At 42.5% G+C, this 12948-nt stretch overlaps 6 protein-coding genes across 7 annotated transcripts; 3 read left to right on the top strand and 3 right to left on the bottom strand.

Annotated features, from left to right (window-relative positions):
* Positions 1-2539: 2539 nt before the first annotated feature.
* On the top strand, positions 2540-3501 carry BCIN_12g00250 (hypothetical protein). The gene has a single exon (XM_024696168.1). It carries the CDS (start codon positions 2597-2599, stop codon positions 3401-3403), a length of 807 nt encoding a protein of 268 aa, XP_024551974.1. The 5' UTR covers positions 2540-2596; the 3' UTR covers positions 3404-3501.
* A 947-nt stretch (positions 3502-4448) lies between these two features.
* Positions 4449-5762, bottom strand: BCIN_12g00240 (hypothetical protein). Its single transcript, XM_024696167.1, has 3 exons — positions 5543-5762; positions 5381-5439; positions 4449-5268 (listed from the first exon to the last, which is right to left on the bottom strand). Exons 1-3 carry the CDS (start codon positions 5598-5600, stop codon positions 4729-4731), a joined length of 657 nt encoding a protein of 218 aa, XP_024551973.1. The 5' UTR covers positions 5601-5762; the 3' UTR covers positions 4449-4728.
* Positions 5763-6999: 1237 nt separating this feature from the next.
* BCIN_12g00230 (hypothetical protein) lies at positions 7000-7989 on the top strand. Its single transcript, XM_024696166.1, has 2 exons — positions 7000-7130; positions 7207-7989. The coding sequence occupies exons 1-2, from the start codon at positions 7048-7050 to the stop codon at positions 7961-7963; spliced, it is 840 nt and encodes a 279-aa protein (XP_024551972.1). The 5' UTR covers positions 7000-7047; the 3' UTR covers positions 7964-7989.
* Positions 7990-8119: 130 nt separating this feature from the next.
* Positions 8120-9488, bottom strand: BCIN_12g00220 (hypothetical protein). 2 transcript variants are annotated; one of them, XM_024696165.1, is made up of 2 exons: positions 9264-9488; positions 8120-9181 (listed from the first exon to the last, which is right to left on the bottom strand). In XM_024696165.1, the coding sequence occupies exons 1-2, from the start codon at positions 9312-9314 to the stop codon at positions 8666-8668; spliced, it is 567 nt and encodes a 188-aa protein (XP_024551971.1). In that variant the 5' UTR covers positions 9315-9488; the 3' UTR covers positions 8120-8665. The 2 variants fall into 2 exon arrangements, with proteins under 2 accessions (XP_024551971.1, XP_001557993.1); XM_001557943.2 differs by having other exon boundaries at positions 8120-9115.
* A 511-nt stretch (positions 9489-9999) lies between these two features.
* On the bottom strand, positions 10000-11188 carry Bcmia40. Its single transcript, XM_001557944.2, has 3 exons — positions 10913-11188; positions 10481-10853; positions 10000-10427 (listed from the first exon to the last, which is right to left on the bottom strand). The coding sequence occupies exons 1-3, from the start codon at positions 11121-11123 to the stop codon at positions 10055-10057; spliced, it is 957 nt and encodes a 318-aa protein (XP_001557994.1). The 5' UTR covers positions 11124-11188; the 3' UTR covers positions 10000-10054.
* A 268-nt stretch (positions 11189-11456) lies between these two features.
* On the top strand, positions 11457-12572 carry Bcthi80. Its single transcript, XM_001557945.2, has one exon. The coding sequence runs from the start codon at positions 11556-11558 to the stop codon at positions 12453-12455; it is 900 nt and encodes a 299-aa protein (XP_001557995.1). The 5' UTR covers positions 11457-11555; the 3' UTR covers positions 12456-12572.
* Positions 12573-12948: the final 376 nt, after the last annotated feature.

Here is a 12948-nt window from a genome sequence, read left to right as displayed (position 1 = left end):
TTTTCTTCTTGGATTAAATTCAGTATTGTTGATTCACTAGCGAGTGCTTCTCGTTTCCTATGCTCTATTGCTAGGAAGATCAACACTAATCGTATTACTAATGATTGCTACTTGCTATTTACGATTTGCTATTTGCTTCTACCTTGAGAAATTTGAGCTTTCCATTTCTACTGAACTTTGCAATCATCTTGATTTTACTGCATCCATCGTCTCTAGCAACCCTATTGGCAGCGTATCAGGAGCTCCCTCTCACGTTAGCTTGACTCGGGACCAATACATGTTATCTCAAATGACTGACTTCATCATCTTCATTGTCTCGAGAGACACAGTCTTGCTTTTAAACCAACCGCACAATCGTGCGAACCCCGTGATAACCAAGTGGAATATACCAATCAGCCTTGAACAAAGTACTGTGAAATACTGGAGTTAGTGCGTCCGAATAGATGAAGTTTATTTCATGTACAGGTCTATTCCAATGATCTGAACTTGTAATATGGTCCAGAAAATTGTATTATGGCTAGACTGATCTGCGCCCTGGGCAGGCTGTTTGATAGTCCGGACTGTAGACCAGCAATCGAAAGGTTTACAATATCCAACTTCCTCCAATAAATATTTACATCATGGCAAAGGTTCAATTACGTTTGTTATCAAATCGATTTAATATCGTTTATAAAAATGAATCTCCGAAGTCGATGATAATATCTACAGAACCTCAAAACTAAGATCTTAAAATAAACTGCAGTCTGGACTATTGGAAAAACTGATCTGGTGAAGAAATTCTCGCACATGGTTCGAGGGTGATGGATCTCTGATAATTATTGCGGTCATTCTCTACTATGATACTAGGTTAAAATCTAGTGAGTTCAACAGGGTTGATACCAACATGTTGCTACTCTTCCTCCGCAGGAGAACTGGGTGTACAGCTTGGCCCTACACGATTTTCATTTACACTTTGATCATACTATTTCGATATAATATCACGGAAGGACAAAATTCAAAATTGATCGCTGTCAAGCCATAGGCTATGCATTGACAATTTCAATGTTCAGTATTTAAAGTTAACGGCAGCGATATATCGTCATTGGATCTACGGTTCCCATCCAATCCACTAGCTCATGTTTCATACTTTAGTTCTCAAGACTTCAAACTTACTCTGTGAAATTGTTAACCTTAGCTCTCGTATTAAAATAGCAACAACAGGGACGACCTAGAATGAAGTCCAGAAAATGATCGACGGTATAGTACCTTCTCCGAAATAGAACACTTCTTGGATACCAGAACTCAATCTGGCTCAAGTTATCGAACATCTTCTCCATCAAGCAAATGTCAAGACACATTGACAATACTCTATCGTCTCAAAAAAAAACCGGCATCTAGAGAGGGGGTAGGATCATAATCTTTCTCGATTAATGTTGCTTGAAAAGGTATTTTGGCGGATATAGCTATTGAACTTATAGATGACCGTTGAAAAGGAGGGTAATCGTTTATCAAGATGCCGACACTGTAGGGCTCAAATAGCTTGGCTTTGACCCATTGGATCCACCCATAATACGAATATTAGATCGAGAGAAGGAGTATACTTTTTGCGAAGAACTTGAGGAAGTTGGTACGAGGTAGAAAATGGTAAGAACGGGAGAATAGATTCAAAGGATTACGTGTTACGAACGATTGAAATAGTATGGAGCCAACGGTTTACGAGCTGATAAATGTTTGGCCAGTGTAGTCAAAAAAAGACGGGTTGCTTGACATTTAGTATACACAAGATCGACAACCTGCTGATGTTAGGAGATCGATGATGACTACGATAATGGAAGAAGGGTGTGAGATTATGGTGGTTCCAATGCTAGAGTTTACGAAGATCCAGAATTTCCTGAGGAAATGCCGATGCAGAAATCGCAATGAAATACTGTCGCACCAATGCCAATATGAATGCAGAAGATACCAAATTCGGCAGGATGTACACATCTAGCCGGTGGCCGACAAGATATTCATATTTTTGAAAAACATGGCACTTCTTTAAACAGTGACTTGGTGTGGAGACAAAAGGCTCAGCTTCTGCGGGAGCAAGGATTATATTCTTCTAGAAGGATTTTAAGCGTTGATCATGAGGTTGGTTAGGATGATCGTTCGCTGCAATTGCACAGAAATGGAAATTCCGCCACTGCCCTACCAGGAAGTATTCATTATGTCTATAATCCATTGGTTCTATTATGGACTCCGTGATAGTTTTCGAAAGTCAAGCAACATTATTTACCCCGCAACCCATAATAAACTCGCTAGCCTTGCGTCTCCATTTCCTCTTGTTTTCTTCCCGGCAAGCATCATCCGTATCCAAGACATCAGCACCACATTACACTTCTGCAATACTCACTATCTCCAGTCTAGTTTTTGACGTAAACTTAATCAGGCAGAGTACAATACTTCTTGGCTTCATGTATGGTGACGTCGATCTGATTCGCTGAGCCTTGTGATGAACATTTACATGCAGCCATGGTGTGAGAGTTGAAGAACAGTATTTATATTAAGTCGTAAAACTCCCGAAATAACCTTAGAATAGCATCAAGATAGATGAAAATATTCAATTCCAAGCATCACGATGGCGGCACATGAATATCATAATCCCTCTTCACAAGCACTACCGGGTCCAAGTATATTGAAATCGACTGCCGGATATCCTACGTCGGCATATCACCAACAAGCTCAACATGATATTGCAATGAATGAAGGATCAGCATATCCGACACCTACTGTCTACAATGCACAAAATTATTCACAACAACAACAACCATATTACCCACCTCCACCACAAGCTATGGAAAATACTTTTGCTCAACCTCCAGCTTACGGGTATCAAAGGGATGGACGGCATCAACACCAGGCCGAAGAACCTTACCGAAACCTCCCACCTCATCTTCGTCCCCGACGTTCCATATCCGAACCAGCTGATCCACATTATCTCGCTCGTCATATCCCCGGTTATCACCACCGCGGACGTTCGACATCTTCCTCTTACTCTTCCTCACCAGAAAGATCGCGATCACGATCGAGAAATCGAGCCCATTCACATTCTCGAGCTCGATCTACCAGATCTATGAGTCGATCGCGTCATAGACATTCACATCCACACTCACGAGCATCCAAAACTCGAGGTCGAAATAGTCATAAAGATAGAAATACATTTTTTGGTGCATTTGGTGGGGGGTTAATTGGGGATTTGATAATGCCTGGGTTGGGAACATTGGGGGGAGCGATATTGGGAGGGGTTGGAGGAAGGGAAGCTGGTAGAAATGGACATAAGAATGAGAAAGGTGAGAAGCCTGAAAGGAGGAGAATCTTTGGAGGAAAAACTTATGAGGAGGAATGGAGGGAGGGAAGGATTGCGAGGGGCGAAATAAGTGGTTGATGGACAAGGATGCGAGAGAATTGGGGATATGTATAAACGATTTAGAGATTCTTTCTTTGATGTATTATTATTTTAATAAGATACCATTTGCCGCTGCAATTTTTCGTCTCGAGATACATGTATATCATGTCCTTGGCCGTCAGTCTACATCTTGTGCTAAATGCAGTGAGTATAGTTGTCATTGGTAGGGGGGGCGAGAGGATTACTCCCAGAACACATCATTCTTTTGCAAATTGTGGCAGCTAAATTCAAGAAGAGGTATCTCGTTAATAGACTATGGCCAGTATGAAGTAAAGAGAACCGCTAATAAAGTTGGAGATCTTCAAACTCCCGAGTCTTGCGGGAGCCAACTTTAGTTAGCTTCGCTTAGCCTAAAGCTAGCCCCTTCATTCTCCACTACAGTGTCCAATTAATACCCATCTCATCCCCACTCACCATCTGTGAATTTCACAGAATGGATTACGCAGTGAACGTTTCCATTGAGCAAGAAAAACTTGGCAAATCCAGTTTCATTCATCATCATCAGTATCGGCAAATAAAAAAGAGCATTTTGATGCCACCCAAATAACTGCAACTTTGAAACGTTGTATATTCATCCAATCTTCACTATTTTGGCCGTATTTGTTAAATACGGATGAGCCTTCTAAACAGAGCAAAAAGAATTGATCACTGGCGGTTTCGAACCGCCGACCTTGGCGTGCCAAACCTTACTGACGAATCAGAACAGATATTAGCACCACGCTCTAACCAACTGAGCTAAGCGACCGAATTATTGGTTAATTTGATGGTGGTGGAAATGATAGGACAGTATATATTCATTATTTTGAAGAAAGCAACAGAGAAGAGATGGAAAAAGGGTGGAGTTGGTATGGGTTGAGTGAACGTAGATGGAGGAGTTGATGCAATGGAAATAAGACTCATCTGGAGACCGTATCGTGATATACTGAAATGCAATTGCCCATTCATCAGCCACCATAGATATAGGGGTTAATTCTTTCACACAGAATGAGAACGAAAATGATGCGAAGAGCTAGAATGTCGTTCCTGATAAAGGGTGATATCCATTTTTGAATGACTGCTACTGCAGCGAAAGCAAATCAACAATAATGATACATGCATTCTCATATACAATAAAAAGAGGATGCTCCCCAAAATGTAGCCCCAAAACGCAAAAGAGTAGTAGTAAACAGACGCTCCAAAACGCAAATTCGTATACTCGTGCTATTCCATTCCAAAACCAGTGTTCATAATTGCGTGATACCTCATGCGCCAATGCTATTTCCCTTCAACACTGCATAGAGGAAAAATAAATGTGAAGTGAAACTTCACTTCTTTGCCTTTCTACCACGATTCTTGGGCTCTGCTTTTGCTTGATCCTTTTTTTCATCCTCTTCATTTGTTTTCTCTGAGTCTGGCTCCTCTGACGTAGGTTCCTTATTTTTGGATTTCTTTGCCGCAGGCTTCTCTTCTTCAATCACTTCATCATCCTCATCCGTTGCCTCATCACTAACGTTTTTTCTCTTCTCTACTGCGGGTTTTGGATCTAACTTTTCTTGTTGTCGAGCGCTACTTCGCGTTCCTTGTCTTTGGACCTTCTTTTCCTTCTTCGGTCCAGCTTGTTTCTTTTGAGCGGGTGCCTTCTTCTCAACCTCTGCATTCTCTGCCTTGTCGTCCGATCCATTTACTTTTGCATCAGCGGTGTCCTTGCTGTCGCCATTCTTCTCCTTCTGTGAATCTTTCAATTCAGCAGCCTTCTCCTCCTCGGATTTCTTCTCGGGTGTCCCTTTGGTGGGTTTGTCTTTAGATCCGGGCTCATTTTCGTAATCACCTCCTTCAGCTTCATATTCTTGACCGATCTTTTTGGCCTGAAGTGGTAGCATATAATTAGTATATGGCACTACGTAGGAAGAGTTTGAGACGGGAAGACGGGTGGTTGAAACCTCGGGGTACTGGTTGTTATGGGATCAGATGACTTACTTTCCATGCAGCCATCTTTCCTTTCCCACTACCATCTTTATTCGTTTCTTGCTTTACTTCTGTTTTGGTAGATGTTAAGAAAGGATCAAACACAACCAAAGTCAGGGGAGTTTTCCAAAGGGTCTTGGGATCACGAGGGGAAAGGAAAAGAAGGTTCTTTACTTTCAGTAATGTCCTTCTTGAGCTTGGGATCAGTTGGTTTCCCTTTAGCAGAAGGCATATTTGCGATGGTGGTGATATCAATCCAAAGTTTGATGTAGAGAAATTGTCTATGATAGATAGGTTGATGGATGGAAATTGTGTGCACATAAAAATATCCTCAATTTTAATTACAGATAAAACATAGATGGAATTTTGTGGAAAGGGCATAAACAGTGAGATCGGGAAAGTGCGAGGTTGGGAAAGAGGAGAACCAAATCAATGTCGTCAGTGTATCGCGCCTGCACCTGCAAGGGATAAATAAAATAGGGGCTAAATATAGGCTTGTGTTTGTTCTAACGACGTGGTGGGATTGTCTGCGGTCCAATATCCATTTCATGCCATTTCAGATACAAATTGTTACTTGTGAGATTATCTACGTGCAAGTAAAGGGAAACATCAATTGTTTTGCCCAGTTGTTCTCTACCAAGTACAATCCAGCATCAATGGTCGAACCATGCATGATCCTGTATTTGACATTGCAGATTGAACAGATGGACTCAAGCCTAGCACCTTCAACCACCATTTCTCTCTAGATGCAACTCAAAACTCTTGAATTAGATGGGATTTTGAAGTTAATAGATGAATTCCCCTCATTGACCTAGCTCGCTCCCGCCTGAGGCCAATTAGTCGGAAGGACTCTGATCATTGAATCTGCAAAATTGTATTCCTCGAGTGAGGAAATCCTACTGGATCAGATCGCTTTTCTTCCACTCACAGAACGTCTAACAAGGAACGTCATAGACGAATGGAAAAGCATGTTCACATTCATTGATACATCAAGTACCTTAAAGCGAGCCTATCTCCTCCACTTCTGCATCTTTGTTCATTCTGACTCTGTCCATGCATCATACGGGAGAGGAGTGACTGCATACCCGGCTTAGATGCTGAGTTATATTTGTGGTTAAAAGGAGCCCAGGAGTATAGGTAAGATGGCAATACTAGAGAGAGCCGCCACGGAATCAAGGCGCACCGCGTGAGATGTACTGGATAACTACATTCCGATGGCTATATGTGTTGACTGACCTAGTGGTTCAGAGAAGCACTCCTCGCATTACTACCATACACTGATTCCTACATCCAGACTTCTCCAGCAAATTTCATTAGCTTCAGTTTGATAATAGTTTATTGGGCTACGCATCACATTAGACAAAGGGGAATGCATTTGGAACATGTTGGATATATTATGATTCTTGAAGACCATCTCAGGATAGATATTTATAGAATGTGATTCACTAAAAGCAGTATTATGAGTTTCCATTCCACCCCATACTTCAGTATGAGAATACCAGATTAGATTGAAAATTAATTCCAAGCGCCTCGGCACGTTACGACGCGTCTCAAGCAATATCGACGCGTACAACACTTTAGTCTATGTGGATGATATTCATTTCCAAACAACTTTAATGGTACATCTTCAAGTACCGAAAGCAAAAAAGCAACATCAAGACCTTGTTAATAAACAAAAGATGACGCATCGACTTCATTCAGAGTCGGGAAAGAAAAGGTTGTCTGCGGTCAAGAATGCGAAGCCAAAACTATCCTACGAAGAGTAGGTTCTCTCAACAATCTCACATATCAATATTATCTTATACCCAAAAGTACCACATCTAACAAAAATCCAACAGCATGCTCGACAGTCCCATAATAGATCTCTACATCGGGCCCAAACGCAAAAAATTCAGCATTCACCGCGGCCTCCTCTGCGCCAAATCCCCCTTCTTCGCAGACATCTTCCTAAACAACGATGAACTCAGCGAAGAAAAAGAAGACCATCATCTACCCAAAATTAGCTCGGAGCATTTCTCCATCATAATGAAATGGCTATACCGCGGTACTCTAGACGCTGGATTCGAGAACGAAGGAAATAAGCCAAGTTGTGCAGCAATAGAAGTCTACGCGTTGGCGCATCAACTGGGAATGACGGAGATGATGGACAAAGTGTTGACTGGGTTAGGAAGACGATATGTGGAGAAGAGGTTTACGCCGAATGTCTTTGCAATTGAGTTGGCGTTTGAGTTAACGGAACCGGTGGGCCCCAAAGATCGGGATTGTGGGCTGAGGAGATGGATGGCAAGGTGGTATGCCATTATGCTACTTTTTCCAGAAGGAGTTTCGTCCACTGCTGGGAATAGTATCTCAGAGGATAGTTTGGCTGATTTAGGATTGAAATTTCCTTCTTTGTATAAAAGCGTGGTTGGAATTTTGAGAGGGGCCGAAGGATGGAAAGATGTTAGGACTAAATTCTATGATGAAAAAGTATGTTCTTTTCATGAACATGAAGTTGGGGATAGAAGTTGTGAAGATGTTGGAAAGTTTTGGGGGATTTTCAAAAGTAAGGAGACTGAGGCTGGGTGGTTGTCAGTGAGTAGAGGGAAATCCTAAGATGAATTTCTATGGATGTAGGGTTATGATCTTTGACGGCGCATTGGGTGGGAGGATGGTGTATAGACTCATATCGAGCATGACACCCGTTCGGAGTTTGAGCCCTGGATATGTACAAAAATACCATTTTCTTGAAATCAATAGTCTCAAATACAGTGGAGGATACACATGTAAACAGCTATATAAAATTTACATCACCCGGTGTCTGTAGCCAGGTTTGGGGCTACAAAGGTACATTTCGATTCCGGATAAAAGTATGCTCGCCTGCACGCCACCGAAAGAAGCTTGCAAGTCAACTACGATTTTTCTTGTAGATTCTTTGTGGGGAGGAAGTAGTCGAAGCCTAGTATAGGCCGCTCATTTCAGGTAGCGCCTGTTTAAAAACAACATAGAAGATTTTCACCAATCAGAATAACAAACAATGTCGTAAATCGTCCTTCGTTGAAAGTGCGAACCTTGATCTATGAACAGGTTCATCATCCCACCAATATAGACTGCACAAGCCGCATTGATATCGATCCCAAAAGCGCACAGAGGGGAGAGTTCCGCAGTCGCAGTAACACCACCAGATACAAAGTATCTCCATGTCGTAACATTTAGAGATTTGACCACCACAAGCCAATTGACCATACGTAATTGTTATGATCCCTTGACTATCCTGCCTTCTCTCAAGCCGTAGTCCTTCACCTATTCATATCCTCTTTACTTCTTGGCTGGGTACTTGGTCTTGAAAAGGTACGAGCTCAAGTAATAATCTCCAACAGCCAAAGCACCCACAACACCAGCCCACGCACCCACAACCTTCCATGTCAACTCTCCCTTTGCGTATTTTGAATATGCTCCGAATCCCAAACCAGTGCTCAATGCTGCGACGGCGATCGCATTTCCAATCACGACTGGGTTATCACTGTTCTCTTGAACACGGCTCTTGCCCTTCTTTGATTTCTTGGAAGCGGCATCCTTTGCAGCGCGAAGCTTAGCCTCGATCTGTTCAGCTTCTTGCTCGAGACGGTTGGCTTGTGTCTCGGTTTGGACTGGCTGCGATTGGAAGTCTGAAGGAACAGTGTGCACGGAATCGGTGTCGACGTCAATTAAGGAGGAGGTGGAGGGAGCTTCGGTGGAGATGACAGATGGTGGGGCAGGAGCACGTTTCTGTGGTGGGATGATTAGTTCTTGACCTGAATGAGTAGTAAATATCGTCGGAGGTAGAAGAGATTCCTTTGACGACAATGAGAAAGGAGACACGGGTTGAGAGGATACAAAGCAAGTATACAGGAGTTTAGAAGAAATTGAAACATACCTCCTCATCAGTCTGTTGTGGACCTGAAGCTGCTGCTTGTGCGTAAGACATCTTTGATATGATATGATTGATCAGGTATGATGAGATTATAATATAGGAATTTGCGGATGCTTCTTTCGAGAGGGTGTGAGGATGTCAAGATGGAAGTTTTAAGTTGACGAGGAATAGAAAGAGTATGTAAACGATGAAAAGTCGTGTGCGAACAAGGGAAACATGTGAGAAACCGGGAAAGATTTCGATGAGGGTGTGGCTATGGCTTTTTGGTGTGGATGTGGCTTAAGCTGGATCTTCTCGCTTAAAGTGGATTTTTGATTGTTGACGTAGGCGGCTCAAATGAAATCAGAGACATTCTAGATTCTAGACTCTCTGGACTCTGCGTTCTGGTATGAAGTCACCTATACATACAACACAAGCGCCAGCAATGATAATATCGTTGCATAAACGATACAAACATATGTTAACATTGCAAACAACAGCAGTTCGGAGAACGTATTTTGAATTTAGAGACCTAGGTACATAGCATCTTCTCCAGTAACTGCTGGGTGCTCTTGAACACACCAGTAGGTAGGTCTTGTCATCAAACTATTCAAGTCCAGAAAACAACTACAACACTGCATACTGCATATCACATCTACTACCTACTGCATAGGTACAAATCAATAGCATTCGTACTATCATGAGTTGAGTTGAGTTGAGTCTTCATATATCATACATGCAAAATAACAACAATGCCCAATGGTTTCGTCTTTTTTGGTATTACATTTGTACAATAAAATTACAGCCTAAAGGACTTATTTCTTTGTTGTAGCATCATGAGCAGCTCGTGGTACCAAATCTCCACCCTCATCCCCCGAATTTTGTGTAGACTCAGGTGTGGTGCTGTTTCGGCTATCCCTATGTTTCTCTTCTGGTGAGTCCGAATTGGATTCGGTAGCTTTTTGTGTAGTTGGCTCTGTTGGCTCTGACTTTCCTTCAGACTTCTTCTCGGATTGTTCCTCGGATCTTCTTGATACTGCGGCCTTTTGTGGCAACGGTTCCGAGCCACCCTCCTCTGATCCATTTGCCGCTTCTCTTGCTCGAAGTTCCTCCTCTATCTCATCCTCCTCGTTCTCCAATTCTGATGCATACATCTCTGGATGAGCTCGGAAGCAGTCTTGCATTCCCCTAGACACTGTTAGTCATGATCTATCATCGATATTCCAGATCCGCAGACTCACTTGAACTTTTCTATACATTCAACACCCTTTGGCTCTTCAGTAGAGTGAACAAAACAGCTAAACGCAGCTTTGAATTCCTCTCCACAAGGTCCATGTGCCATTCCTCCCAAACAAGGACAATCCCAATTGATTTCACCAGTTTCCGGATTGAATGCACCTTGTTGGCCAGCTTCATCTTCTAGTCCTTCCATCTCTCCTTCCTCCTCAGCTCCACCTTCTGCAGCGACTGCTTTCGCGGCCGATTCGTGTTCCCTCTTCTCTTGTTCCGCTGCTAATTCTGCATGTCGTTTTCGCTTTTCCTCAATCACCGCATCGAGAGTGGGTAAATCTGATTCTCGAATTCTATGTATTGATTCATCTAATTTTTGGATTGCTGTTGTGCCAATCAGCATCTCCTTGAGATTCGCCTCCTAGCCGCTAGTATTCTCATACCTTCTGGTTCTTCGGCGAAAACATTGCTCGTGTTATACCAGTATACTCCTGCGCCTGCCAATGCCCATCTTGCAGCACTGCCTTTCCAACTTCGGGACTTTTGTGAGGGTGGTGCGGAGCTTAAAAATCGTCGAGCAGAAGTGGCGTTTATAACAGATTTAGACTGTGACGGTGAGCATTTCGGCGCAACTCTTAAAACTGATTTGAACATGCTGGGCTAAATTTGAGAAAAAGACTGTGAAGATGAAAACGCTCGAACGAAATATTGGGAATCTCAAAGAATAGTAGACTCGAATATGAGCGCCGTGTTTGTAAGCATCTCTCTGGATTTTCCGAATCACCGATTCGAGAAATTATCTGGATCATGTGATTGACGATAAGATAAGATATTGTCGCAAGTGTGTAGATTCTCAACTTTCTCTTTGCACCAAGCAGAATGTTTTTGTGTTCTCCTGCTTACTTACTGTCGCCCCTCATGATAACAGCATTGCGTAGTTTGGACTGTTGGAGATAGTCTATTTCTTTTCTTTTCTTCTCTTTTCTCGGACTTTACAAGCTGAAAGGTTAAGGGTCAAATTCGTCTCAGTATCTTCACACCTTCCCCTAGAACTTCCACAGACACCTTCACCAACGCTATAAAATAATGGACTCCCACGGTTTTGTCACTTGGCATCCTGCTGATATATTCTCTGATCATCCAGCCGATCATAAAGAGTTCGCGCTTATTGTCTTAAACCAGCCTCTGGAACTGCCTTCTAACATCTACAAGAAGTTGTGGGACAATGCTGTCTACCATATCGCAGCTGATGGTGGTGCAAACCAAGTTTATAACAGGAATCACAAGAAGCCATTCGATAGAAATTTCTTAGACCCAGCCCTCCAAGACGAAATAAAGGCTAAAACCTATCTTGACATTGACACTATCATTGGCGACTTCGATTCCATGTCTCCTAATCTCTTCAAATATTTTGAGGATAATGGCACCGAAATCATCACAGACGGCGATCAGTATTCTACAGACTTCACCAAAGCAGTGCGATATGTCAAAACTTTTGAGCAGCCTGTTGACTCGGAAAGGACACCTCCATGTACCCATCGTCAGGAGAAACTTGATCAACTCAAGCAATTACCCAGACCTCTCGATATCATTTGCCTTGGAGGTTTAGGTGGAAGAGTTGATCAGGCCCTCTCGCAACTTCATCATCTTTATATGTTTCAGCAAGAACCAAATTATTCCAAGGGAAAAATGTACCTGGTTTCTAGTGAAGCTATAACTTTTGTTCTCAAGGCTGGAAAGCACAAAATAAAGATCAAGGAAGAGGGCAAATTGCTGAAATTGGGAAAGCACATTGGAATATTACCGGTCAAGGAACCTTCGAGCATTACCACGCAAGGCTTAGAATGGGATGTGACAGATTGGAAGACAGAATTTGGAGGTGATATAAGTACTAGCAACCATGCGAGGGAGGACTGGGCGATCATCGAAACGACGAAGGATGTGGTGTTCACCATTGATTTTGTTCTCAACAAGATGAATGAATAAGATCAACTCCGCTTGGACAGGCGATTCGATGATATCGAGGCCTGAACGCCGAGGATTGGACATGATTTCACTGCCACACCCTTAATTTGCTAAACACTCTCTAAGAAGCTGTTCGCAAAGTGAGAATCAACCTTATTTACATTGTCTGTACCCCTCATTGTTCTGGACGAGCAATGAGGTGATACTCGTGTGCTTTTAGTCTTGGGCGCTATTGCTACTCATTAGTCTCGCACACCTATACGCGCTTCTCCTAGATACCCGTCTTGTTCATTAGATTCCTGGAACATAAAGTCTTATTGTTCATCTCTAGATTGCTTGTTTGCTTTCGGTGACAATTTACTTCACGAACAAGCGAAGAGAAACTAGTAGCAATTGAGTAAAACCCCAATTCGATACCGTTGTTGAGTATCTCCACGCACACATATATATCTATCGTTGGAGCGATTCTGTATCAAATACTGTCAGACTGCACTTGATCCAACATCTAGTAAAT

The sequence above is a fragment of the Botrytis cinerea genome, chromosome 12, assembly GCF_000143535.2.
Source record: "Botrytis cinerea B05.10 chromosome 12, complete sequence".
NCBI classification, from domain to species: Eukaryota; Fungi; Ascomycota; class Leotiomycetes; order Helotiales; family Sclerotiniaceae; genus Botrytis; species Botrytis cinerea.
This window is presented reverse-complemented; position numbering and strand designations above follow the sequence as displayed.

Excerpts from the sequence above, each read along its gene's own strand:
- Bcthi80 (XM_001557945.2), top strand. The coding sequence starts at position 11,556 with ATGGACTCCCACGGTTTTGTCACTTGGCATCCTGCTGATATATTCTCT.
- BCIN_12g00220 (XM_024696165.1), bottom strand. The coding sequence starts at position 9,314 with ATGTCTTACGCACAAGCAGCAGCTTCAGGTCCACAACAGACTGATGAG. Across the intron at positions 9,182-9,263 it reads CACAACAGACTGATGAGGAG|GAATCTCTTCTACCTCCGAC; the intron begins GTATGTTTCAAT and ends TTGTCGTCAAAG.
- BCIN_12g00250 (XM_024696168.1), top strand. The coding sequence starts at position 2,597 with ATGGCGGCACATGAATATCATAATCCCTCTTCACAAGCACTACCGGGT.
- Bcmia40 (XM_001557944.2), bottom strand. The coding sequence starts at position 11,123 with ATGTTCAAATCAGTTTTAAGAGTTGCGCCGAAATGCTCACCGTCACAG. Across the intron at positions 10,854-10,912 it reads TTTCGCCGAAGAACCAGAAG|CAATCCAAAAATTAGATGAA; the intron begins GTATGAGAATAC and ends TTGGCACAACAG. Across the intron at positions 10,428-10,480 it reads GAATGTATAGAAAAGTTCAA|GGGAATGCAAGACTGCTTCC; the intron begins GTGAGTCTGCGG and ends AACAGTGTCTAG.
- BCIN_12g00240 (XM_024696167.1), bottom strand. The coding sequence starts at position 5,600 with ATGCCTTCTGCTAAAGGGAAACCAACTGATCCCAAGCTCAAGAAGGAC. Across the intron at positions 5,440-5,542 it reads CAAGAAGGACATTACTGAAA|AAGTAAAGCAAGAAACGAAT; the intron begins GTAAAGAACCTT and ends CTACCAAAACAG. Across the intron at positions 5,269-5,380 it reads GAAAGATGGCTGCATGGAAA|GCCAAAAAGATCGGTCAAGA; the intron begins GTAAGTCATCTG and ends CTACCACTTCAG.
- BCIN_12g00230 (XM_024696166.1), top strand. The coding sequence starts at position 7,048 with ATGACGCATCGACTTCATTCAGAGTCGGGAAAGAAAAGGTTGTCTGCG. Across the intron at positions 7,131-7,206 it reads CCAAAACTATCCTACGAAGA|CATGCTCGACAGTCCCATAA; the intron begins GTAGGTTCTCTC and ends AAAATCCAACAG.